The following is a 26,070-nucleotide window of genomic DNA, read 5'->3' on the forward strand; positions in this document are numbered from 1 at the left end:
GCAAGGCTGGTCCTTGTCAGGAGAGGACACTCTCTCCAATCTCATGTGGGAGCCAGTGTTCGGCCACAAGGGGTCAGCACAGGTTGCCCTCACCCTGGGACACTCACATGCCACCTCTCTGCCCAGATGGTGGAGGTGAACAGCAACACCCGAGTGCGAGACGTGTGTGAGAGCATCGCCACCCGGCTGCAGCTGACCTCCTGGGAAGGCTGCAGCCTCTTCATCAAGATTGCAGACAAGGTGTGGCCAGCCTTCGGGCCATGAGGGAAGGCGGGCAGGTGGCCAGGGCAGGCACTCTCCATGCTTTGCCAGGCTGGCAGGATGGAAGTGGGTGGGTAGTAGAGCCTTCACAGGCAGCCAGCGTGGCTATGGGCCTTCAGGTGAGCAAGGCCCTCCAGCCCCCAGCTTCCCCTACCACAGCTGGCTGCTGCCCTAGTCCTGGGCACACCCTAGCAGGAGCTCCCCCAGAAACCTGCCTGTCTCCCGGTGCCTTCCTCCCCATCTACCCCAGGTCATCAGCCAGAAGGAGGGAGACTTCTTCTTTGACTCCTTGCAAGAGATATCAAACTGGATGAAGAAGAACAAGCCCCAGAAAGAAGGTTAGGAGGTCTCTGTGGGGGCAGGGAGGGGACAAGGAAGGAAAGAAAGAAGGGAGGAAGGAGGGGGCAGGCGGGAGAGAGGAGGGAGGGAGAGAGGGAGGGGAGGAAAGGAGGGAGGGGAAGAGGGAAAGAGGGAGGGGAAGGGAGGGAAGGAGGGAGGAGGTTTGGTGAGAGGAAAGGCAAAGGCAGGGGCGGCTGCTTCCCTGAGCCAGGTCAGAGGGCTTCTCTGGCAGCTCCTGCACAGGCCTGCCTAGTCCTTCATGCTTGGAGTGCCTCCATGACCCTGGTGACAGGTGCAGCCAGACCTGGAACTGAGCTGTGAGCACCCTGCCTGGGAACTCTCCAGTTTGACAGGGGCAAGATATGAGGGCAAGCCAAGGACAGGGAGCACAGGGCTGGGAGAACCTGATGCCTCTGGGGAGGACCAGACACCTTTCTGGAGAAGATGCCCTCTACACTAGTCTTGAAGGATGAGGAGTGGCTGGGATAGAGAACAGAAGGGAGGAGGCCAGGAAGGCAGCCCCTGTGGCACTGTCCTGAGCAATGACCTGAGTGGCGTCAAGGAGTGTGTGCTGCAGGGTACAGGAAGGTGGACCACGAGTGCCTTGGGGGGCCAGGGAGTGGATTGGGTAGGAGCTCAGACATGGATCCAGAGTGGCCTTCAAGGGAGCAGAGCCACAAGACAGGCTTGATGTGCTCACTGCTGCCCCTGCCAGGGGCCCCCGTGATGCTCCCCTATCAGGTGCACTTCATGAAGAAGTTATGGCTTGGTGTGACCCCAGGGAAGGATGTGAAAGCAGACACCATCCTCCATTACCACCAGGTACTCAGCCAGAACCCTCTACCCCCTGAGCATACAGGCCCCACTGACTCCATCCCACACCTGCCCTCAGAGGTAGCAGAGGCAGCAAGTCAGCTCTTGCCTTGCCCCAGGGCACCTAGTCCATGGCCAGACTTCTGGAGGCCCTTGGTGGGCCCCCTGAACCCCTGAAGTTTCTGAGGCTAAGAGCAGAGGGACAGCATGACTATACTGGCATCAGCAGCAGACTGAAGAGGAGTGTGAAGGGGGTAAGGAAGGACAAAGGATTGTGCACAAGTCTTGCTCTGAGGGTCCATGCTAGATGTAGCTGTACAGCTGGTCACTCCCACAGACGTCAGTAAGTGCTCCCTGCTCATGGTAGTTCCCTCTCTTGGAAGTTCTACTCCAAAATAGCTATTTGGATCTCCTGGATGGGATGGGCTAACGCACCAGGTCCCTACCCCCATCACAGAAAAAGTGCCCTGCCCCCTGAGGCCCAGTGTGTCTGTCACTCAGGAGCTGCCCAAGTACCTTCGAGGGTTCCACAAGTGCTCGCGGGAGGAAGCAATCCACCTGGCAGGCCTTATCTACAAGGCCAAGTTTAATGATGACTGGTCCCACCTAGCTAATATCCCCAAGATCCTGAAGGAACTGGTGCCTGAGAACCTCATACGCCTGATACCTTCAGAAGAATGGAAAAAGGTGTTTGGCTGGGGCTGTGGAGGGGTCCTTGAGGGTTGGCCTGGCCAGGGACCCTCTCTGGGTGTGGAGGGTGGACTGGGTCTTTGCCACAGCATTTGGGGGACACCTTCCCTCCTCGGGACACAGAACACCTGGGCTCTGAGTGCTGGTCCGGTCTCCAGGCACTGCTGGACCCCCTCAGGTTCTCACTGGTTTCCATGCCCCTAGAACATCCCTGTGGCTGTTGACAAGCACAAAGACAAGACAGTGGAGGAGGCCAAAGTGGCCTTCTTGAAGGGGATCTGCCGGTGGCCCACCTTCGGGTCTGCCTTCTTCGAGGTTAAGGTAAGACTTGCCCACGCAGGCCCCGCCAGCTCCAGCCCCACCAGCCTGACTTCTCCCCAAAACACGGTTTGGGTTGGGCTGGTACAAGGCTGGGAGCAGTGTGTATACTCGTGACTTTCATGTACACACCCCAGGGAGGTGGCAGCTGGTCCCCCGGCAAGGGCTGTGACCACCCACCTCCCTCCCCAGCAAACCTCAGAGCCTTCCTATCCGGACATCATCCTCATTGCCATCAACCGACACGGGGTTCTTCTTATCCACCCTAGGACAAAGGTAGCACCAGGGCCCCAGCAGGCTAGGGAGGCCTTCCAGTCCCGAGCCCTGTGCAGCCGGGGTTGAGGTCCTCTCTTCCCTCTTGTGCTATCCACCCCTTCCCCAACCGTCTGGGCTCTGGGGAACCGCACAGCAGTCACTCAGGCTTGCCCAAATCCCCGGATGCCCTGCCCGAGCTGGCCAGCTCCTATGCACCCTCCCTCTACCCTCAGGAGCCGCTCACTACCTACCCCTTCACCAAGATCGCCAACTGGAGCAGCGGCAGCACCTACTTCCACATGGTGCTGGGAAGCCTGGGCCGGGGCACTCGCCTGCTGTGTGAGACCTCTCTGGTGAGCTCCTTGCCCCCTCGGCATGCCTGTCTACATGACTGAAAAGCACCTGGCACCCGGTCTCCCTCGCTCTGACACCCACCGCCACCAGGCCACCTCCTCACTGAGGGCCTGGCCGCCGGTGCTAGGGGCTGGACAGAGCCAGGGTGGGCTAGCAGGGGCCAGATGGAGGCTCAATGAGGGAAGGGGCGAGGGAATGTCTGGGGCTCCCTGGTCCTCTACCACTCTAAGGAGGGAGGCAACTTAGGCCCTGGCACCCTTGCTCAGAGTGTCCTCATACAGAAAAACTGAGTACCCGCAGGCCCCTGGTCCTAGCCTCTCCCTACTGGTACCCCCAGACTCCAACTCTACCCTTCCCCTGTCTAGGGCTACAAAATGGATGACCTGATAACCTCCTACGTGCAGCACTTCCTGAATGCCATGAACAAGCAGCGGGGCTCTCGGGCACTTCCGGAGCCTTAACAGCGGAAGCCTGCTTTCCTACTGTCAGGGTCAGGGATCCTGGAGTGACTTCCCAAGGATCCTCCCAGCCCAGAGCCTGCCCTCTGTGAGCCATCTCTCACAGTCCCTCTCCCCAAACACAACCCATAACCCTCAGCACCCCAGGTGGGCCCCTCCCCCAGGTTCTGACCACTGAGGCCAAAGGAGGGAGCCAGGGCAGAGCTGAGTGCTCAGGCCTGCAAGCCCACAGATGGATGGCTCAAAGAACGTTCAACAAAAGTCCATGGAACAGGGGCCCTCCTTGGTGGTGCAGCGGGTTAAAGCACAGCACTACGAAGCTAACTGCAGCCACCTCAGCAAGAATCCCCAGCTTAGGAGCTACCCACATGTGTCAACAGACCTCTCCTGACCCACCTGCTGCTCCCCTTAGCAGTGTATTTCAGTCACTCTGCCTGTTCTGTTCCCAGCAGTCTCTCATGAATCCTTTCTACCCTTCCCCCGCACCTCTGGCCTGTACCACAGTTCTGTATGCATAAATAAATAAAGCTTTAAAAAATATATCTATGGTGGGCCCTCCCTGGTGGCGCAGTGGGTTAAAAGCACAAAGAAGCTTAAGCCACTTCCGCACGAGTTTGAATCCTGTCTGCCCCGGAGGAGATCCACATGGTGCGGCAGACCTCTCCTGACCCGCCCGCTGCTCCCCTCAGCAGTGTACTCTGTCCATCTGCCTGTTCTGCTCCCCACTCTGTCTCTGGTGAATCCTCTCACCGTCCTCGCACCTCTGGCCTGTACCGCAATTCTGTATGCACAATAAATAAATCTTTAAAAAAATGTCCATGGTACAGTGGATATATATCAGGGACAGGAGAGGGTGGGGCCTGGGGTGGCAGCAGCCTTGGAGGCAATGACCAGTCAAGAAAGGATTTCTTCCAGAAGGAATAAAAAGTGACTCCTTCCAGGACACGAGGATGACAACTCCATTTTTAGGAGAAGCTTTCTTTCATTTCTCCTTTCTCATGTCCTCTCTGCCTTCCTGCCACCTCCCCTCTTCCTGTTTTTCAGACGGGAAAGTTTTCCTACATAAGCCCCATGCAGCCGCTCCTTCTCTAGTCCCTGCAGGAGGGCCCGCAGAGGTGAAGACCAGGCTGCCTGCTCTCAGCCACTGGTTTCATCCAACAGCCAGCCCCCACCATGCTGACAGGCCCTGACAGGCCCTGACAGGCCCTGAGGGAGCCTGCGCCTTCCTCAGCCACTGGGCCAGCCTTTGTGGACTCCAGGTCCTGATGGCAGAGGGCTGGAAACAGAACACAGGAACAGGGCTTCTGCCTGCCCTGATTCTTAGGGCCAACAGTCCCCCCCCCACCACACACACACACACACACACACACACATGTCCACAAGGCGCTGCCCACCACCTTCCATGCCACAAATCACTCCATTTGTGTAACCGTGGTATAGCCTTCATTTATAGTGCAGGCGTGCATCCCAGCATCAGGTCCTGCGTGTCCAGGAAGGAAGAATCCCCCCTGGGGGGAAGAAATGAGCCACCCACCTGGCTCTTCCTGCTCCTAGATGTCCTCCCCAGCTCAGTGTGTGCCCTGAAGGAGTTATGGGGAGTCACAGAGAAACTTGGGGGGACCATAGCATTCCCAGGCCTAGGGTGGAACAGCAAAGGCAGGATTTCAGGAAAGAAGCCTAAGTGCTGGTGGGGGCGTTGTGTCCTTCTGCAAACTTGTGGGGTGCAGTGGTAGGACTTGCTGCCCAGTATCCTCCTTAGGTTAGTGAACATGTGGTGAAGAGATGGAAGGGCCGTTCCTGGGGGACCTGGTCCTGGGGCTGGGGCAGCTGCCCCGAGGCTCTGCGCGCACAGTGGGGTCACTGTGCTCTCACAGAAGAATGTGAGCCAGCAGATCCCTGAGTTGATGGGACACCTGGGTGGGCAAGGCGGGTGGCTGCAGCCCACAGCCAGGGCCAAGTGACCCCAGGTCCCAATTTGTTCCTGTCCTTGGAGGACTTCAGGGTGAAGACTGTGGGCACAGGCCCCTTGCAGACTCATAGCTCCAGCACCCCTCCATGCTGCACAGCGCACAGAAGAAGAGAAAAGTCATGTGGAGGAGGGCAGAGGAAGAGACACCAGAGAAGATGGAGATAAGGGAAGAATCACGAGTAGAGAAAGGGAGGGCAGAAATGGGAGAGGGGACAGGCAAAGGACGACGAGACAAGGGTCGTGGCAGCAAACAAAGGTGCAGGAAGCTACCGGGCAGGAAGAGGAGAAAGGCAGCAGGCAGCAGCAGGCCTCTCAAGTGGAATTGAGGCCCACAGACTTGGGGTGGGCCTTGCGGGAGGCCAGCTCTGACAGTTTCTTCAGCCGCTTCTTCAGCTCCAGTGGGAATTTCTCGTAGCACTTCTTACACACAGGCTTCATGTCAAACTCCACAAACTTGTTCCTGGGGAGGACGTCAGCAGTCAGGGGAGTGTGCTCCACCCTCTGGGGCCAAGGAGGCTGCCAGGTCCCAAGGCAGAAGTAGAGCAGAGGGCCCCCGGCCCTCTGCCTTCCCCCTACTCCTTACTTACTTTAGGGTGAGCTTGCTGTTGCAGGTGGAACAGGAGAAGCAGTTCACACACCAGGCCTTGTTGAGAGCTGACACCACTGTGAGGGACAGACGGGGCTTTAGCAAGCCTCGCCCAGCCTGGTCATGCACCCGGCTGTGCAAAGTAAGGGCCAGCTGGGAGTGCAGCTGCAGGCCCCACCACACAGAGGGGAAGCAGGGGGCACAGGGACAGAGGAGCCTTACCATCACCCTCGATCACGTGGCTGCAGTTGTAGCAGACATCCCCGAATAGCTGTGCACAAAAGCAGGTATCAAAGGGGTGCAGGCAGCTGGGTCACCAGCCCAGGGCAAGGGGTGCAGCCCCTCCCCACACCAGACATCTTCCTATCAGGGTATAGCCTCATGCGACTCATCATAATACCCCCTGGGAAGGACAAATGGGTGAACAGGATGAGCACTCTTCCCCCACAGGCCCCTCTGCTCTTGCTAGTGTCCTAGGAGGGTGTGGCAGGGCAGTATCCCTGGTGGTGGGAGAGGGCAGAGCCCACATTTTACACTGTATTCTCAATCCTTACAGTCCTGGGCCACAGAGTGCATTCTCACTAATGGCTGCTGAGGCCAGGCCCCCAGAGTCTAGGCACACAGGCCTGACCTCAGCGCCCACTGTGAACTAAGAAGACCCTGGGAAGACCCTGAAACCTTCCCAGTTCACCTCCCTGCTGGCTCCCCCCGTCCCCCTAGCTCCACTGGCAAGCAGCCTTTCCTCTTGCCCTCCCCAGACTTGGGGCAGGCCTTGCCCACCACCCTCTTACAACAAGGCCTTACCTGGTTGTAATGGGTCTCACAATAGGCCAGGCCCTTCTTCTCGTAGTGTCGGTGGCCCAGGAATGGCTTCTCACACTTGGCACAGACAAAATGCTAGGAGGAGAGGTGCCAGGACTGAGTAGTGACCCAGGAGATGGAGAGGAAGTGGAGGCCAGCAGGGAGGGGGCTGACACCTACATGAACTAGCCTTGAGTCAGCAAGCCCTCCTCCTCCCCCAGTGCGGGGTGATACTGAAGTCCCCATCTTCACCGGCCTGCACTCCCTCAGTAGCTCTGCCCAAGCTGTCACACATGGTGGGTGTTCCAGATACACTATCTGGAGGTGGCAGGTCTGGCACCTGCAGGCCTCTCCTACAACCCCGGCATCATGAGCACACTTCCCATTCAGTGATGGTTGGTGTGCTATGACCCCACCCTCCACCCCCCCAGGGACCACATCACGGCCATCCAAGACAAAGCCTTGGGGGCACACTGGCCAGGGCACTGGGGCTGTAGCCTCCCTCACCTCCACGTGCCACTGCTTGCCCAGCGCATTGACCACACGGCCCTCGATGGGCCGGCGGCAGGCCCCGCAGATGGGGACGCCCATCTTGTCATGGCAAGGCAGGCAGTAGAGCTCCCCCTTCAGCTCTCGGGCCTCAGCAGTCAGCTCCTTCCTGGAAGACAGAGCAGAGTCCCCAGTGAAGTCCCTGCCCTTTGCACAGGGTGCCTGGGCAGAGGTCATACCAGCCCTCCCCATCCCCAGGAACCTCATCCTGAGAGGCCCCCTCTGTCCTAGCAGAGCTCCCAAGCAGCCTCTCTTTGATCCCCAGTCTCTTTGGGGACTTCCTGTGTTCCAGACGGCCCCCAGGCATGGGATTCCCGCACAGCCCTCTCAGAAGGGCGCCTGTGTTCTATACCGTCAGGGCTTCTGAGAAGCAGGTCTGTTCTCTGGGCTTGCCCTGCAAACCAGCCAGGGTGTCTGGGGCAGACACAAGGGGGTTGTCCGATAGCCCTTTTACTCTCTTCTCCCTGCTTCCTCCCAACCCTCCTTTCCCTATCCCTCCAGGCCTTGTCTCCTTCCTCTTAGCTGCACCCAGAGGCCTGGCCCTTCTTCATCCCCTGGGTCAAGCAGGCCTCCCACAAGTCCTCACTGAGTGCTAAAGAGAGGACTTTCCCGTAGCTTCTGGCTACATTTCTACCCAGCACCCCACTCTCCACAGCTCCCTCTGCTCGCCTGGGACCTCTTGCCCCAGGCAGCAGTCCCACCTCCATCAGCCCCTTCACAGGGCCCTGGCGATGCACGTACCCGCAGTGGGTGCAGTTGAAGTGATCAGGGTGGTAGGCGTCATTCTTGAACATGAGGGGCTGCTCGTCCATGACCTGGTGGCACCGCTGGCAGATGTATTTGCCCAGGCCCTTGGCCTTCTCACGGTTGTGGCAAGGCCGGCACAGGTGCCTGTGGGGAGTGGGGTGGGGGGTCATGAGGCCACCACTTGGCCTCCCCAGCATCCCAGCCACCTCCTGGAGGGGGGCTCCCCAGAGCCTGGCCTGGGGCTTTAAAGAACTCCTGTCAGTCTCAGGGGCCCAGCTGAGAGCCAATCCTTTACCAGGAAGGCCAGAGGTGTGCCCCTAAAAAGAAGCCTCTGCCAGGAAAAAGACTAGATGGAAGCATAATGCATATTGGTGCTGGCCATCTTTTCTTCCATCCATGCTTCCTGAGCCTAGATCATCATGTAGAATAGAATAGACATCTCTGTGACGTCCACAGAAATGTTTTATTTTTCAAATGAATTTTAACACGTGTGAGTAATCATGTAGTGATATCTGCCTAAAATCCCTTTGTGCCAGCAGAGTGGGGGAGGCGCAAGGATCCACCAGGCCTGTTCACCCCTTCTTTTGGGGCCTGCCAGATAAAGAGGGATCTAAACCTTCACAGGCTCTTTCTGTCTCCAAAAACAAGCATGGCTGTGTCAGACAGAGGCCCCAAACCCAGGAACTGTCTTTACAGAGTCCTTTTTGTGAGGACCTCAGAGCAGTTTCTGCTGCTACTCCCTGCCTTGGGCAACAGCTGTGGTCGCTTCTGAGAGAAATCAACATAGTTTCTGTTTCCTTGAGCCTCACAGGTGGCATAAATCTAGGTTCAAGGTCCCCAAAGACAGACGAAGACCCCAATCCTTTGTTCCCTATTCCCCACCTGCCACCCCAATCCACCAATATTCCTATTGTACCCTCCAATCCACTGGGAAGCTTTCCAGCTCTCACCAGCTTCTCCCGCAACCTGATACGAGTATTGGCCCCTTTCCCAGACAGGTCAAGGAGTTAGATTAACTCTAAAAGTCAGCACCCTCCAACCAGGTGGGATGGGCAGATGTTAAGGCCAGGACAGCCAATTCAGCGCTTGTGCCCTGCACCACAGTGTCTGCTTGAGCTATCTGCCCCCTAGCTGCTCAGCACATGTGAAGGGCTGGGGCTCATGGGAGTGCCCCAAGGCACTTACTAAGCCACTGAAGCCACTGGCTCTCAGCTGTGTCCACCAGACTTGTGAAAGAAAGGAAGGGAGGAATGGTGGGCATTGTGCCCCTCTAACCACATGACCCAGTTGAGAGTAGAAGCCAGTTTCCTGGCCTGGGGCCTCTTGCTCTCCCTACATCATGGGATGCAGATGTGGTCTGTGGCAAAGGCTTTGTCCCTTTCAGACCTGAAGGGCTTTCTCCACCCCACTCTCACCTAGGCACCCTATGTCCCCAGGCCCAACCCAGCACACCAGCCATAGCAGGCCTGGAGTTGAGACACTCCCCCAAGTTGCCCACAGTGGCCAGCTCTGGCCAGCCCATAGATGAGGCTGGCTGTGGCTGTCAAGGACAGCTGTCTCACCCAGCTTCGGTGACTCGTCCTTAGCACTAAGACACATTCAACCCATATGGAATAACTTTCATTTTAAAGATACAGAAATTAGCTCAACTACCCCAGAGAGTTTGGTGCAATGCCCTAAAACAAATATGAGCCTTCACCTTTCTGAGCCTCCGTTTCCTTGTCTGTAAAGTGAGCCAAAATCCCAACTGCACAGGATGGTGGGGAAAAACATACACTTTCAGTAGTCACCCCAATAACAGAAGTGCCCTGGTTAAGGCCAGTCAGATCCCCTTGTTTCAGGCTAGAGGGAGCCAGCTCGTCCAGACAACTACTCACAGCACAATATGGAAAGGGACCACTGTCTGATGCCTCTTGAGCCCCAAGCAAAATGGAATGGAGGCATCTAGCTCTCGTGAATAAGCAAACCCCAGGTGGAAAAGGCCTTCTGCACAGAGCTGACCACAGCACCAGATCTAAAGGTAACTTGAAGACTTTCCCCCCTGGGTGAATCAAAATGGAACCAAAGAGTTCTACCCTTTAAGTGCAAAAACAATACAGGCCAAACACACACATTTACAGAACATGAGTCTAGAAGTGACACGTGCTGGGGTTCAAACCTGTTGCTTCCCAGTGATTTGTCTGCAGCACCGTACTTTGCCTTTCTGAGCCTCAGTTTCCTTGTCTGTAAAGTGGGCCAAAATCCCAACTGCACAGGACAGTGGGAAAAGATAAATACACTTTTCTATGTTTTAACTAAAAACATTGTAAAAATCTTTTGAATTTTGGGCCGGTAGCTTAGGTCCCTATTGCTGAATATGTCATTTTTAGAAAAACAGGGAGAAACAAACTATGCTCAAATGGTCTCAGAAGCCACTGACAACATTCAGCCACCCCCCAGCCTCAACATCAACCTCAGAAGGAAACCTGGGACCAGAGGCCAGCAGGATACAGCCGCCCTCTTCCTGGGCCTCCCATCCGAGGAGGAGTCCGCAAAGGCCAGAGCCAGGCCTGCCGGCTGCACTGCATCCCCACAGGCCCAGACAGCGCCCCATTATGAGGCAGCCTGCAGCTGTGCCCTGCTCAAAATAAAGGCCATGATTTATCCCACACGCCCAAATGGAGCCTAATTATACGGGGCAGGACACAAGGACCCTACAGCAAGTGTCCTGAAAGAGTCCCCTCTCATTCGACCAGGACTCCTCAGCCTCCCCCTCCCCATTCATTCACAAGACCCTCTCTACTGTGAGTGGTGTACAGGCTTGGGGGCCCAGGCCTGTTGCCCTGGCAGCCGGCTCCTCCCTGCCCCCCACTCCCATTGGTAGGAAATTATCCTAGTCTGAAACACCCGGTTGTGTCAGTCCCAGCCAATCCCCCACACAACCCATGCCCACTCCACGACTTCGAAGACAGTCACACACTCAGCCTCTGTGACGCTCAGTGACCAGGCTGGGCTGGGGGGCACGCCGGCTGGGATACACTGGAATATTCAAGGCCCGGTGGCAGCAGAGGCAGCCGTAGGAGTGGCCCACCACACAAGGGACCCCTGGGAATGAAGCAGCCTTTCATGGCAGGCTCCACTCCTCTGCTTAAATAGCCACCCTTCTACCACAAGTGCACGGAGTCCCCGCCAACACCACCACCACCGCTGCAGCCCACCTGCCCCTTCCACCTGGACCAGCTGTGAGAGGTAAGGGCAGGGCTGGGCAGGGGTCGGCAGGGAGCTCAGAGGCCAACGCAGACCCAGACAGGAACAGCGGGCCCCAGTCCCCGGGGTGTCTCTCTGTGATGACATAGTGAGCTGGAACAGGCACCCATGCACCTCACCACGAGACTGTAAGGCACAGGGAGGAAACTGCTGCCTCGAGCCCCCATTACAGCCATGCCCACCCCAGCCGGCCCCTCCACAGAGGCCTGAAACCTGACCCTAACCCACAGGGCCGCCCACACTGTCTAGATCCAGACAGACCTCCCATGAACAGAGTTAACCTTCCAGAAGTCACAGCACAGGCTGAGGCTCCAGGTCCCAGAGGGATGCGTGGAGAGGGAAGCGTGGGCTGTTTCAGACGACATTTCAAAAATCAATATCCCAAAATGGGGGAGCGGCAACAAGGCCTCAACAAATCAGAAGCAAGTCTGGAAGCATTTTAAACAGAGACTTGCTCCCAAAGAGAGTGCTGTGTATGTTGCCTTCAGCAACATGGCAGATGGCAGGGTGCCGGGCAGGACAGAAAAGTCAGTGCTGGCTCGCCAACCTGTGATACAGACTGTCCATCCCCCTCTCGGGTCAGGCCCCAAGCTCAGGGCTCTGCTCCGCTGTCATTGTCTTGAATTCCCACCTTTTAAACTTTCCATTTCTCACTGGGTCCCAAAATTTATGCCCCCAATCCTGGGAGCAGACTCTGAGGAGGCAGGGCGGAGGGCAGACAATGCCTTTCGAGCTTTGAGACCCTATCACACTCCCAACTTTGGCAAGGGGCATGGGGGAGATGTCAGCCCCCAAGAAGCTAGTCCCCCTCTGGGAGGTGGTCAGTGTCCCTGCAAGTGACCGTGGCAAGTGACCTTGGGCAAGTTAGCTGATTGCCAACCTTGACTTCTTAAAACTGAAGAGAGTGAACATGGGCAGGTCAGCCTCAGGCAGACAGAGTAGGAGTCAGCCCCTATGAGCCGTGCTTGCACTGAGAGGGGGCATCCAGAGTGGGGGTTCCCAGCTCAGGCCCCCTGTGCCTTCCCTCCCCACCTCATTTCAACAGCACGCCACTTTCATTTGTCCCCAACCCACTCCCAAGTAAAACGCAGTTAAACGCAATGGAAAATAATCTCTACTTTGAAAGTCCAGGTGTCCTGAAGGCCTAGAGCAAGGGGAGACAATAGAGAACTTCCCCATCTCTAAATAAAATGTGACATTATTACAAAAGTGTCTCCCCTCTACTTGAAGGCACTCACTGGTCTGACTCCTCAGCCAGTCATTCACATTCCTCCTGGCTCCTTCCCTGTAGGAAAGCTCTAGGGGACACCCATGGGGTGACAAGATGGGGTAGATCAGGTGGCTGTGTGGCCCGAGGACCCAGAGCTCCCATAATCTGGGCCACACACTCTGCTTCCTCTGATAAGGGGGATTGTCTGGGCCTCCCCCAGCCACTCCAGCTAGCCTCCCTCTCCTCCCCGTTCTCGCCCTCCTCCCTGAGGTGGGGGTGGAGAGCTGCTGTGCTAACAGAGCTGACACTGTGTCCCCAAAGCGTACCCGCTATCCACGTCAGACCCTTCCAGAGGTATTAGCATGGCCACTAAAAGAGAGAAAACTGAGACTTGTTCCCCTTCCCAGCCCTCAGCACAAAGCCAGGCTCAACCAAGGATAAGGATCCCCATAACAGCCCCTCCTCTCGCACCATGACTGCAGCATATGTTCCTATCTCGGGGCCTGGGATGCTGGTTTCTCTTTTGCCCCTCTGCAGCCCAGACATGAGCAGGAGTGTGGGTGCTGGAAGACAGGGCTTCCAGGAAGCCCCAGAAACTTTGCTGCAGATGAGGTCCATCATGGTACACCTATTAAGCAGCCCCAACGTGAAAAGCAGGAGTCAGCAGTGTCTCCCCGGCTCCAGCTGTGGGCTGTGGGGATCAGGGGCAAGGCTGTTCTGGCCCTGCAGTCCTGCCCTCTTCTGCCCACACCTCCCACCCCCCGTCTTGGGGAGGGAAGAAGGGAACATGGACTTTTCCTCTCCTTTTTGGATCTCTTGAGTTCACCAAAACAGGAATCTGTTACTGTTGGGGAGGAGAGATGGGAGGACGTCTCCAGAACTGGAGTTCATCAGATGAAAATGGCTCGTCACCAAGGTGGGCAGGCTGTGACCTGGGCCCCTCGGGGCTTAGTGAACTAGGTGAGAGAGGCCAGAGACAGGTGGGCTGCAGACATTGGCCAAGAAACCCTGAGTAATGTAAACATGCTTGTCTTTTCCTGGAGAAAATCTACTTTCTGGTAGTTAAACTACTCCACGTAGTAAAATACCCCTGGTGACCAGAAGTCCAAGTACATACAGGGTTCTAAATTATAGTTCTCCCCAAATGGAGTTTGTGGTCTGAGTTCGGAAAGCTCAAGAGACCTTGGGACCTGACCCAGATGGCCTTCGGGTGCCAGCAGAAAGAGCAGGCCTCTGACCTCCTAGGAGGGCTATCAAGGTATCCCTAAGGGAGAAGTGCAGGGAGGTTGGTGTGGGAGCTGCAGACATGGGAACCCCACAAAGGACGCCAGTTGGGGAGGGTCAAGGGACCCCAGAGTCAGCAAGGGTCAACCAGCAGGTGACAGTTAAAGAAGAACTGGTGGGCGCCGTGCACTGGGCTGTCAGAATCAGGGCCTGCCTGTGGCCTCAAACCCCATCTGCTAGTCAGGGAGTACTCCTGGGGATCAGGGCAGAAAACATGGGGGTCTCCCTCCCATCCTCCTCCCGAGGGTACACTCTGCTCTCCCCATGGTGCGACTCCATCCCCCTGGTCCAAGAGACTAGACTCGGGGACTCACAATCCCAGGCCTGCCCTTGTTGCTAGGAAAGAGCACAATGGAAGTGGGCCCAGCATAGCCCAGCTGACTCCAAGTCCTGGCTTGGTTTAGCTTTGTGCGCAAGTTCAGAGAGCCTCTGACATGTGCTCACCCCCAGGCGGACACAGGAGGTGCCCCCAGTAGTCCCTGACAAGTGCCAAGCATGCAGTGGGGCCCTCCTCAATTTAGGGGTCAGTTGGGACTGAAGACTGGAGGGCTCCCTGTGGACACTTGCATAAATGGCTGCTTACCACCTGAGCCCACTCACAAGTCCCAGGGTCTCTGCTTGTTCCCTCCAGGCTCATCTCCCTGCTCTGCATCAGCTGCAGCATGAATGGCCTTGCGGTAGCCTCCCCAGGGCTGATTGCCAACTCCTCCCTGGCCATCAGCGAGCAATGTGGCCAGGAGACACCACTGGAGAACGTCCTCTTCGCCTCCTTCTACCTCCTGGATTTCATCCTGGCGTTCGTTGGCAATGCACTGGCCTTGTGGCTTTTCATCCGGGACCACAAGTCAGGCACCCCGGCCAACGTGTTCCTGCTGCATCTGGCCGTGGCCGACTTGTCCTGTGTGCTGGTCCTGCCCACGCGTCTGGTCTACCACTTCTCTGGGAATCACTGGCCATTTGGAGAAATCCCATGCCGACTCACCGGCTTTCTCTTCTACCTCAACATGTACGCCAGCATCTACTTCCTCACCTGCATCAGCGCTGACCGCTTCCTGGCCATTGTGCACCCGGTCAAGTCCCTCAAGCTCCGCAGGCCCCTCTACGCCCACTTGGCCTGCGCCTTCCTCTGGGTGGTCGTGGCTGTGGCCATGGCCCCGCTGCTGGTGAGCCCGCAGACGGTGCAGACCAACCACACGGTCGTCTGCCTGCAGCTGTACCGGGAAAAGGCTTCCCACCATGCCCTCGTCTCTCTGGCAGTGGCCTTCACCTTCCCTTTTGTCACCACGGTCACCTGCTACCTGCTCATCATCCGCAGCCTGCGGCAGGGGCCGCGCGTGGAGAAGCGTCTCAAGAGCAAGGCGGTGCGCATGATCGCCATGGTGCTGGCTATCTTCCTGGTGTGCTTTGTGCCCTACCACGTCAACCGCGCTGTGTACGTACTGCACTACCCCAGCAGCGGCACCTCGTGCGCCACGCAGCGCGTCCTAGCCTTGGGAAACCGCATCACCTCCTGCCTCACCAGCCTCAACGGGGCGCTCGACCCAATAATGTACTTCTTTGTGGCCGAGAAGTTCAGAGATGCCCTTTGTAACCTGCTCTGTGGCAAGAAGCTATCGGGCCCACCCCCCAGCTTTGACGGGAAAACCAACGAGAGTTCCCTGAGCGCCAGGTCCGAGCTGTGAGCCCCAGGTGTCCCGGCCAGCTGCAGCCAGTCACAGGCCAGCTCCCACACAGACGCACAGACCCGAAAAGGGAAGTCCACCTTCTCCCCAGCCTCCCTTGAGGAAAGAACCTGAAATCTCAGCAGGCCACACCCTCAGTGCAGACCCCTAAGGGGGACTTCATGGTCAGCTGCCCTCTGCAGGAGGTGTTGGCCTGCTCAGTCAGCAGCTGAGATTCTTGACTTTACCCAGGGGGTGGGGGGACAAGGGCCAGAGGAGAAATTCCTGAACAATGAGAGTCTTTCTTTCCCAAGTGCCGCCTGCTGGACTCCCAGACTCCCTCCCACAGCAGCCACAGCAGGGAGTGCTGCAGAAAGAACCCCAGGAAGCAGCTACATGTGGCCCAAGAGAAGAGCGGAGGGGGGGATCTCAGTGAAGGGCGTGGCAGGGTGCCCAAGTATCTCCTTTGAGCTCCCTGGTGGTGCCTTTGCAGATGATCTCTGTAAATGTAGTTCAGGCTGGTCACGAGGTGGTACCCAGAAAACACAGTCCGAGGGGCATGTCAGCTCGGGGCTGGATTCCCAATTCCTCCTGCTAAAACCCATGCAGACATGTGTTGGTAGAACCATCCCCAGAGTGTCTCCAGTCCTGACTGGAGTCCTTTGAGAGCTAGATGGGCAAGCTACATTATGGGCAGTAGTGGGGAGCCACCTCAGGAAACCCAAAGTGGGGCACGGGGCCAGGCAGACTCAGCAGGGGTGTCCTTAACCTACTCCCTCCTAAGAAGCCTCTTCCAGCCTCGCTGGCCAAGCTGAGAGCTGCTTCACTTCACTTCCTGGTGACCCCTTTTTGCACTTGACTTTACAGATCATAAAAAAAAAAACTGGACTTCAAGACTTATGGGTTATTGTGTTAGGTGAACACAATACCCTTCCCAGCAGTTCTCCCTTCACCCCAAGACTGGTAACATGGAGAGGAAATCAGCAGGACAGCAAGCTTCCCTCTCTGGCCTGACAGCTTGGAGCACACATGTCCAGCACACTCAGAGTTTCTGCAGGCAGGGGGTAGGGAAACGCTGTGTGAGCTGGGGCCCAGGACAAAGCTGAGGCAGCACTGTCTCAGTCCCTCACCCACAGGTGATCCACCCTGCCTCCACCCCTGCACTGTCTGCACCCACAGCCTCTCATTTAATTAACTGCCACGTGGGCTCCTGCTAAATGCCCTGAAGAGCCAAGACAGACACAAGGCAAGGAGAGCCAGACAAATGGACAAGACCACTATGGCTTCATTAGGAAGAAGCAAGGAGCACAGGAGAGAAGGAGGGCAGGCACCCAGATAGGAGAGGGTATGGGAATCAGACAGAATCAAGGACATTCCCCATGGAGTATGTGCCACTCAATGACAAGGGAGACGTGGTCATCAGGGTAACCAGGAGTCAGTTGAGACCTGCTGCATCTGAGACATGGAAGGAAAACCAGGCAGAGATGGTACATGAGTGTCCAGGAGAGGTCTGACTCACCCAGCACATACATGCTATCCAAGGCTCTAGAACTTTGGACAGGCGCGAAGGCCAACATAGAGACATGACAGAAGAAGGTAAGCCTGTAGAGAAAGGGGGCAGGGACAACCAGGAGGCAGGAGGAAACTCCGAGAACACAGGATCCTTGGTGCCTGAAGAAGAAACACCACAGGAAGGAGGGGATGCCATGTGAAAGCTGCTTAGAGGTCTAGGGAGTACCTAGCAGTAACCCTTGGGTTCGGCACTGTGGAGGTCATGAGACCCTGAGCAGATTGGGCAGTGGGGTGCAAATGGGGAGAGCCACCAGGAATGCCTGGTGAGGAGGTTGCAGAGAATCATGGTGGGAGAAATGCTTGACACACCCCTCCCCCACCCCCACCCTCCCACCACGGGGCGTTCCTGGAGGAAGGCACACAGCACACCCTCACTCCAGAAGGTGGCAGGGATGCTTCCCTCAGGCAGAGGTGGGGCTGGGATGGAGGCAGGGGCAGCAGCACCCTCTGGGAACGAGGGCAGGTCACAACTGTAGGGGCTGGGGTGTAGGTCAGTGGGAGCAGAAGGGGTGAGGAGAAAAGAGCAAGTCTTCTGGCAAGGTAGGAATGAACCCTGGTAAGGAAACCTGGCACTCAGTGCCAGGAGGGCTGTTACCCTGAACTGAAGAGTACCCTGGGGACCTGGTTGAGTGACTTCTCTCCAGGGCGTTCAGCCAAGCTGCAAGGAGGGACGTAGCCGTGGGGATTAGCAGTACACAGCGGCCGATGGCGCTAGTGCCTCATCGGTTGCATCTAACAGCTCCTGTTCCACTGACCTCCTCCATGTAGTCTGCCTATTGCGGGGAACACCCAGAGCCTGACTCATCACTCTCTCTCTCCAGCCTCATTCCCTGCCTGATGATAGGTTAGGGTTCTCCTGTCTGCTTGCAGGGGTGTGGCATTGGTCCCAGTCCAAGTGACCTGCACTCAGAGAGAGGACCTGTGGCCGGGGTCCACCTTCCCACCGGGGCCCACCTCACCTTCCTGCGTTCTTTACAAAGCCCAGGTCAGCCAGCTCGGCATCACACAGCTCACAGCGAAAGCATCCGGGGTGCCAGTTGTTGTTCATGGCCTTGATGACACGGCCAATGATGAACTCACCTAGAAGAGAGAGTCCTGCTCAACTGTGGGGCACTGGCACCCTGTCCCTCTGCTGTCCACACTGATGCTCCCCTGGCCCAGGGCCTGCCCCACAGCTGGGAAAGTGATGTCTGCAGGCGTCTGAGACTGTGTTCAGAGACTTGGGTGCTGTGCCCTCCCCTCTCTTTCCCCAGGCACAGAAGCTGTGCTGTCACCAGCCCTTACCGCAGGATCCACAGCACGGAGCGAACAGCATTTGGAAGTCGTGTTCACAGTACTTTCGGCCTTCAAACTGCAGATGGACACAGCAGAGAATGGTTACAAATCACGCATCACGATATCGCCGCTGCTGTACCATTGCTCTTTGTGAGTCAGGCTCTGCCTCAGGGAGCCTGGACATACACTCTACTTTGAGCAACTGTGACTGCAGGGTAGAAGTACACCTCTACCACCCCTCAAGAGAGGGCTTCCTGGAGGAGGCAAGAGGAGGAGCGCTACAACAAGGGTGAGGTCCGGAGAGAGGGCATTCCAGACTGGACACAGCAGCAGTGCGAGTTCTGGTGATGGAAGGGAACTGACTCAGGGAAAGTGTCCAGTGAGGGCCTGGACACAAGCTGGGCACTCGGCAAGTCTGGCTGCCAAAGGGGTGCTGCTGTGGGAAGACTACAGCCCTGTTGGTCTAGGAGCAAGTCAACTGCCGGGTCTGGGAGCTAAGCAGGATCCAGTTTGGATTACATTTGTCACTCTGCCCTGTTTCCTGTTTTCCATCTGTGTGAGAAGTCCACTTCCCCCCAGAGACCGCGAAAGACCCAGGGAGGGGAGCTGGAAGGAAGGGAGTGCAAGAAGGGGGCCCTGAGGGAGCACGTCCGTCCTATGGCCAGCAGGAGCCAGTGTGGACACCAGCCGGGCAACTGCTGTGCCATCTGTCTGGGCAACGATGGGCCTTGACTGGTCAAAGTGTGACCCAAGCCTGCTTTTGCTCTTTACTTCTGACAATGTTTATTTTATTTTATTTTATTTAAAAAATGCTTTTCCCCTGTTCCAAAAGGTGCAGTTTTATTAGGCTGTAGTGGATTCAGTCTTCCCCAGTGGCCCACAGAGACAAGGGTTTGAATTCGTTCAGTGATGAGTACCTACTGTGTGCCAGCCTTCATCTGGGTACCTGTGGGCTGCCCACTGCCTCCAGGTAGGGCAGCGTTCCCCAAGAGGCACCTCAAGGGACACTTGCTCCACCTCCCTAGTCAGATCCCACCCCCACAAGCCATTCATCAGCCGTTCCTGTCAGCTCCACCTTTGAAATCTGCAGGCGCCACCGGTGCTGTGCTTTCCAGGTGGCTTCAGGAGGGGGGGGAGGGGCTGGTTTGTAGCATCTGCCAGTGTCTGTGGTGTAAATTCTCCCACTGAGGCCCACATGCCACATGACAACAGCAATGGGGTTAGGAAGAAGTCTAGCGAGCCTCCACATTTTTCCACCTCATAGGTAAAATGAATAGAAGAAACCTCAAGGGTACAGATAATAGTAACATGTAGTGAAATAAATAGGAAGTGATAGGTTTTAGTATTTACCTTTCTTTGAATAAAGTTTTGTCTCTTTGAATGTTTGTATCATTTACTTTATAATAGCTCTCTTTTAACGAGCAACTTGGAATATTGTTAAAAACATGCCTCAGCCCTTCACCTTCACAGCAGTAACCTGGCTTCTGGTCCTGCCTGTCCTTGCCTCCTGGCCCCACCTAGCCTCCCTTCAGCACAGCAACCGGAAGGGTCCTGTTCAAATGTGACTCTGATCTGTGCCCTGTCTCATCTCCCATAGTGAGAACCTAAGGCCTGACATGGGCCCACTGAGTCCAGCAAAATCCCCATGCTGCCCCCTCTTCTGCTGTTCCCCTTCCACCACACCTGCCTCAGCTGCTCCTCAAATAGCCCACCTACCCCACTGCAGGGCCTTTGCACTCACTTGGTCCTCTGCTAAGAGTTTGTTCTGCCGACACAAACATGACCTATGCATCTCCTTCAAGTCGGCTCAGACATCACCTTCCCTAAAGCCCTCCTCCCTGCAGAGTCCTTATAACCAGGGCCTGTAGCGCAGCAGCAATGATGGGCTAGGAATGGGGTTCATTGTGTCCACTGTGTGAGCCCCTCCTAGAAGCCAAGTCTTTGCACCCCAGGACCTCTCAGGATCCACCCTGAGCAAACCAGATGACCAGTGACCCTCCTCCAACACCGCAGCCAGCAAAGGAGCCCCTCACATCTCACAAGAGAGGGACAGGCCAAGGCGCATGAACAAGGTGCTGTGCTGGCAGGAGCAGAACTCAACTCAAGGCCTGGCTGACTGCACTGTCAGGGTGCAGGCTCCTCGAGGTCAGAAGCTGGCTGGCTCAGGGGCTTGGGTTCCAAGAAGGCAGTCAGCAAAGGCCCTGGAAGCACCCTTACCTCATAGAAGAGTCCCTCAGGGAATGGCCGGAAGCACTGGGCACACACGAAGCAGTGCTCATGGTACAGCTCCCCATTGCTGTTGACGATCCGCTCAGCAGGAGCAAAGCGGGCCTGGCAGCGCTGGCAGATGGCATTGGCCAAGGCATTGGACATGTTGCTGGTGGGGGAGAAGGAAGGAAAAGTTCAGAACAGCGCAGTGCTGCACAGACACGGCTACCCCCGTAAGGTTAACACATTTTCCAGGGTAAGGAAAATCTCTCTCCTCACCCCATGAACACCGGGAACTATGGGGCCTGAGGCCAAGCCATGTGACACCAACTTGGGTAGACTGCACAGTGGCTGCCACGTGCCTGTGTGTGCCAAGGCTGTGTGTGCATTTCCATGTCACAAAAGCCCACTTTACAGATGGACAAGGCAAGGCCTGGAGATTGGATGACCTTTCCAAGGACTGCAGTGGGCAGAGGCAAAGCCTCAGTTAGAAACCACCACTCCCCCGTGCCCGACTCTGAAAGCCCAGTTATCCAGCATGTACTTTCCCGGAGTCCCTGGTCAGGGCCGTGCAGTTCTGACCCACTGCCTCCAGGCCGGAGCCACCCACTGCAAGAAGGACTATCATCATGGCTAGGGGGATGGGTTACAAGTGGGTTGGATGAAAGACACATGAAAGCACTGGGTAAACACCCACAAAAGAGTGTTGTGTTTGTCAGTGTTGCTGATTTGGCTCCCAGGCTACTCAGGCTTCCCTGGGCCAGGCTATCCCTTGAGGGTTGGTAGTCACCTTAGCACTTTCTTGTGCCTCCCAACACCCCTTCTCAGAGACCAGCGTCTCTAGTATAGAGATACCCAGGGTACAGAGATGTCTCAGCATAAGTCAGCAAGTCTGGATCTACTCTTATTCAAGCCTCAGCCTGCTTTTCGGATGAGAATAAGGCTCAGAGTGCGTAAGTAACTTGCCCAAGTTCATACAGCAGGCAACACAGTCCAGGTTGGACCCAGACTTCAGTGGCTCTTTCCTCTGCATCATGAATGAGTTTCACCTGTCCCCAAAAGATGTAACACCTAGAGTGGAGGAGGTGAGAGTGCTCTGGGATGACAGCAGGATGTGGAGTAAATTTCCTTACCCATCCATGGTGGAAAACTGCTGTCCTTAGAGCACTCCTACCACCCCTGCCTAGTCCCAGAGGCCCAGAGCCCTTTCCTGCACCCTGGCTCATCCTGATTGTGACCCCAGCGCCCCTCCAGGAGCCTTGCTGGGTGGCCCTTCTTCTAGAAGGAGCAGAATCCAAACAGAATGACTGTAAAAAGCTGCCCACACCCACCAGACTGGTGACCCTGCAGCCCAGGGCCCTGAGGCGGGCATGGCCCAGAGCAGCAGTGTCAGGTGTTTGGGGGGGGCTGTTCTGCCCTCCAGGGAACTAAATCCCATCCCTGCCTCACTGCCATGGCATGAGGAGTGAGCCAGGCTCCTAGAGGGCCACTGGGGTCACAAGCAGGATGAGCCAGGAGGCAGGAGAGGGCTCTGGGTCTCTGGAACAAGGCAGGGATTTTAGGGGTGCTCTAAGGGCAGGTTGTTGCCACATGGAGACAGACTGGAAGCTGGGTGGGTATATGATGGCAAGATTTCCTCCATGCCCTGCAGAGGGGCCACTCATGGCAGAGGCCAAGCCCCAAGGCTTTTCGGTAAGTCTTACTGGTCTGCTAGACTTCTACAAGGGTAAACTTGCCCTCAGGCAGCTTTGGAACCAAATCCCCCCTGCTCCCCAAGCCCATGTTTAGGAGAAACGAAGCAGGATACAGGCAGAAGGGACAGGGAGAGTCCAGTATGAAAGGGAGCTCTGTACGGCAGCTCCTCCTAACCCTGTCCTTCCCCTGTCCTGTCTCCACAAGGAGGGCCGGGAAGGACAGAGCACTGTCCCTGAGCTGCCCGCCACACTCAGCTGGGTGGGGTTTGTCAGTTTAGTCATGGTTTCCTGCCAGAGAACAGAACGAACCTGGAGGCCCTTTCCTTGCGAAGCACACACCCAAAGTGGCAGGAGGAAGTTCAACACCCCAGTGACCAGGACCCTGCCAAGCTAGTAGAGATTCAAAGTCAAAAGGAAATCCTGTGACTCTGGGCCTGGAATTCCACACCCATAGGAAAGCGAAACCCAAACAAGGAGGCAAATCCAGCCCCAGGTTTTGCAGATTGCTTCTCAAACCCAGACCATAAGCCCTAGCCAAGGGTGCTTTCTGCGCACCCACTCTCCAGCACCCAGTCTTAGCACCTGTGCTCATGCTTGGGGTAGGGAAGGGAGGTGGACCCACAATCCCCGTGTCCTCTGGCTTCCTGTTGGGCTGACCCAACTCTCTCAGTTCCTTCTGGTCAGTTGTACCCTCTGCCAAAGCCCCTGCTTCGTGTCACTCCCTGAGACTCTTCCCATCCACCATCCCTTTCCACCTTCACACCTCAGTTCTCTGCTTGATGTTACCACATTTTCTTGCAGGACCATAACAAGCACTGCTCCACAACAGGCCTACCACACCCCTTTCTTCTGCCTGTTCATCTTCCTGCCTGTTCATGCTCACCACAGCAACCAGCCTTTGAGGAGAGCACCCAGCCCTTAGCTGGTCTGTATCCAGTTCCCTGGCTGGGTCTCTGGGGTATCAGGTCAAGTACTTTGCCATCCATCCACTACATATTGCACACAGCCTTTGGCCAAGTAGGGGTGGGTGACTACATACCTCCCACACCTCCTGGCTCCCCCAACTCCTGACACTGCCACCCCTGACACTGTTCCTCCTGGCCACACCTCAGGTCCCTGGCGTAGTGGGCACCACACCAGTCAATGCGGGCCTTTTTGTACAGTTGAGTAGAACTCCTTGGGCAACAGGACCCCTCATTCTTCTATGGCTACATCTCCAAGTTGTTCCTCTGAGGAACACAAATATTCGGACTCACCGGGCAAAGACTGAAAGATGGACAGCAACGCAAATGTGTTCAACCACTGAACCAGCAGAGATATGCCACTATCTCCTGTGGAGGAGGCAGTGAGAGAAACTGGGGTCTCAGCTCCCACTGCACATTAGAATCCTGAGAGCCCCAGTCATCAGCTGTGGGACCTAGGAAAGGGTGCCAGTTTCTCTGGGCCTCATTTCCTCCTCTGCAAGGAGGAACCCTGGGAGTAGCAACAGGGCCTTGTGGAGCTGGATGAGGAGCTCAGTGTACATGGAGCTGGTGCCAGGGACAGGCGGGCTGTGGGCTGAATAGAAAGCTGTTGTTTTCTTACAACTCTGGAAACTTCCAGAGTCCTTCTACCACAGTGCAGTCCAGGACAAGTCACTAGGCTGCCTCACTCCCTGGAGAGTGCAAAGCTGGGAGACAAGGACATTCCACCCCCTCCTTCACACATTCCAGTCAAGAGCAAGGAGTATAAAGCCTGCCCAGTTACACTGTAGAGGTACCTCACCTGCCCCACTAGACAGCACACTCCGCCAAGGGCAGGCCCTGCTGCCTAGAAGCCAAACCCCAGAGCAGGGGGACAGCATACCACCTGTGCCCCTGTTCCAACTCACTCCAGCACCCCGAATGCTCTCACTCTTGACAGTCAACACAAATCAATTTGTTGCAAGAGATCAGTGAGTCAGAAGTTCACAGAAAAGTAAGTTGATAATCAAGTAATATATAAACATCTGTGCACCCATGCATGGGATTGTCCTGAGACCTGACTTCGTAGCAGACCACACACTCTCCTCGCCTCCCTGATGAGTTTCTGTGCTACGTCCTCAATGTGAAATCTCTCCAGCATGGCCTCTGGCCTGCCTCATCACCACAACCTGAGTCATACTCACTTCAGAGAGGTCCAGGATCGCTCAAGGTTGATTGACCAATGAGGGTTCCCAGTCTAGCACTGCCACACTCAGGTGAGCTGCTCAGCCTCAGGTTCCACACCTGAGCAACAAGCCATCAGTCCCACAGCAGTGCAGTGCACAGGTCCATGAGGCCCTGCAATGCTTGTGTAGTGCGCAGAAAACCCCAGAGTGCCAGGAGTATTCCAGGGGTGACACTCTGCAACCTCTACTTACTACTCGCCACTCAACACCCTCCCTCTTCCTCCAGACATCTGCGACAGCTTCAGTCCCCACTGCCCCTCCAGAAGGCCACACAGTGAGTCCACAGGTGGAATTTTCACTGTATGCAGCATTGACTCCCAGATCTCTTTTCCTCATCCCCACTTCTATGTCTCCTCCCTGGCCCCCCATCCCCTCCAACCTCCTCATCTGGAGGTCTCACCCATCACTTCTGTGCCAATGGTCCTGAAACCACAACCCTCACTGATCTTTTTCCAGCACCTTACTGGACCTTTTCACCTAGAAAGCCCCGGGGACAAGGCAACCTAACTAACCCAGGAGCCTCTTCCCAGCTACTGAGGGAGAGGGAGGACTCCATCACCAACCATGTACCCCTTCCCCCACTTCCCATCGTGGAGATGTCCGGCCATCCATCCTGAACCCCACAAGGTACCCCTCCCAGCCAAAAAAGGAGGCTTTCATCATTTGCCCACACTGGCAGTTCTCCAGCAGGGTAAAACAATTCAGGCTTTAGTGTGACCGCAAGGTGGGTTCACATCACAAACTAGTGATCTGGAGAACCAGTGAAGTCCAGTAGGCTCCTGGTTCCCTTTATAAAGTGGTAATAAAATGAACCCAGTCTGAAAGCACCCCATCCTTGGTGCCAAAGAATGTGGATCACAGGTGACATCAAGCCCAGCTAGATTACGTCTCGCTCTGCCCCCACCACTGTCACCAGTCCAGGCGCTGCCCCAAGACTTGAGCCACCATCATAAAAGGGCCAGGCAGCTTATCGAGGAAAAGCCTGCAGCTGCCGCCTTCCGGTCATTGTCTCCCACTCACACACCCTGCCCTGTCCCTGGCCACCTACCCGGGTGTGGGGGTTGGGGGGCTCGGCCGGTGCTGGCGCCGCCGGTACAGACCCGAAGCAGCCAGTGCCCCCAGACGCGTGGCCATAGCAAAATTGCCTCTTGTTCTCACGGGGCTCTCTCCTGGGGGCGACCACCCCAGCCTTAGAAGGCAGATGTGGCAGGAGTGTCCGTCTCTGGGCAGCACCAGATGAGATGGGCCAGCCTGCGGGTGAGGGGGGCCTCTCCCTGCTCTCTCTGGACAGGAGCTCACGTTACACACAACACTCTCCAAAGGGCAGCCCAGTCGACTCCCAATAGAAAGGATATTGTTCCTGCTGCGGGGGCAGCTCAGTGAAAGCTGAGGCTGGTGGCATTGGGTCCAGGCTGGGGAGGCAACTCCCTGGGAAGATCCCAAACAGTACTGAGGTGCATTTGCCAGTGATAGAACAGAAAGCCTGGAGGTGTCAGGCTGACAAGAACTCCTGGCCCCTACATGCTGAGAATGGAGCAATTAGCTGGGGAGAGCAGTATGACTCTTAAGGTAGTTGCAGAACCCTGGAAAGG

The 26,070-nt window shown here is 56.3% G+C and overlaps 3 protein-coding genes across 4 annotated transcripts in view; 2 read left to right on the forward strand and 1 right to left on the reverse strand.

Annotated features, from left to right (window-relative positions):
* The window catches only part of MYO7B (myosin VIIB), a 70,122-nt gene extending 66,631 nt beyond the window's left edge, over positions 1-3,491 (forward strand). The window contains exons 39-46 of the mRNA XM_004694875.1: positions 127-240; positions 512-599; positions 1,316-1,422; positions 1,915-2,100; positions 2,308-2,424; positions 2,614-2,697; positions 2,910-3,029; positions 3,396-3,491. Of these exons, the coding sequence (XP_004694932.1) occupies positions 127-240; positions 512-599; positions 1,316-1,422; positions 1,915-2,100; positions 2,308-2,424; positions 2,614-2,697; positions 2,910-3,029; positions 3,396-3,491 (912 nt within the window). The remainder of the gene's footprint in view (positions 1-126; positions 241-511; positions 600-1,315; positions 1,423-1,914; positions 2,101-2,307; positions 2,425-2,613; positions 2,698-2,909; positions 3,030-3,395) is intronic.
* Positions 3,492-4,918: 1,427 nt separating this feature from the next.
* Positions 4,919-26,070, reverse strand: part of LIMS2 (LIM and senescent cell antigen-like domains 2) — a 31,994-nt gene continuing 10,842 nt past the window's right edge. The window contains exons 1-10 of one of the 2 annotated variants that reach the window (XM_012734192.1): positions 25,527-25,766; positions 20,606-20,765; positions 18,398-18,464; positions 18,073-18,193; positions 8,135-8,284; positions 7,352-7,502; positions 6,848-6,940; positions 6,266-6,314; positions 6,045-6,120; positions 4,919-5,917 (exon numbers count right to left, since the gene is read on the reverse strand). In XM_012734192.1, coding sequence (XP_012589646.1) covers positions 5,770-5,917; positions 6,045-6,120; positions 6,266-6,314; positions 6,848-6,940; positions 7,352-7,502; positions 8,135-8,284; positions 18,073-18,193; positions 18,398-18,464; positions 20,606-20,765; positions 25,527-25,612 — 1,101 coding nt within the window. In that variant the 5' untranslated portion in view covers positions 25,613-25,766 and the 3' untranslated portion in view covers positions 4,919-5,769. Of the gene's footprint in view, positions 5,918-6,044; positions 6,121-6,265; positions 6,315-6,847; positions 6,941-7,351; positions 7,503-8,134; positions 8,285-18,072; positions 18,194-18,397; positions 18,465-20,605; positions 20,766-25,526; positions 25,767-26,070 lie in introns of those variants that run through there. The other variant, XM_004694876.2, reaches the window with a different exon arrangement.
* On the forward strand, positions 14,532-15,681 carry GPR17 (G protein-coupled receptor 17). Its single transcript, XM_004694881.2, has one exon. The coding sequence runs from the start codon at positions 14,543-14,545 to the stop codon at positions 15,560-15,562; it is 1,020 nt and encodes a 339-aa protein (XP_004694938.1). The 5' UTR covers positions 14,532-14,542; the 3' UTR covers positions 15,563-15,681.

The sequence above is a fragment of the Condylura cristata genome, unplaced genomic scaffold (assembly GCF_000260355.1).
Source record: "Condylura cristata isolate star-nosed mole 26May11 unplaced genomic scaffold, ConCri1.0 scaffold00049, whole genome shotgun sequence".
Taxonomy (NCBI): Eukaryota; Metazoa; Chordata; class Mammalia; order Eulipotyphla; family Talpidae; genus Condylura; species Condylura cristata.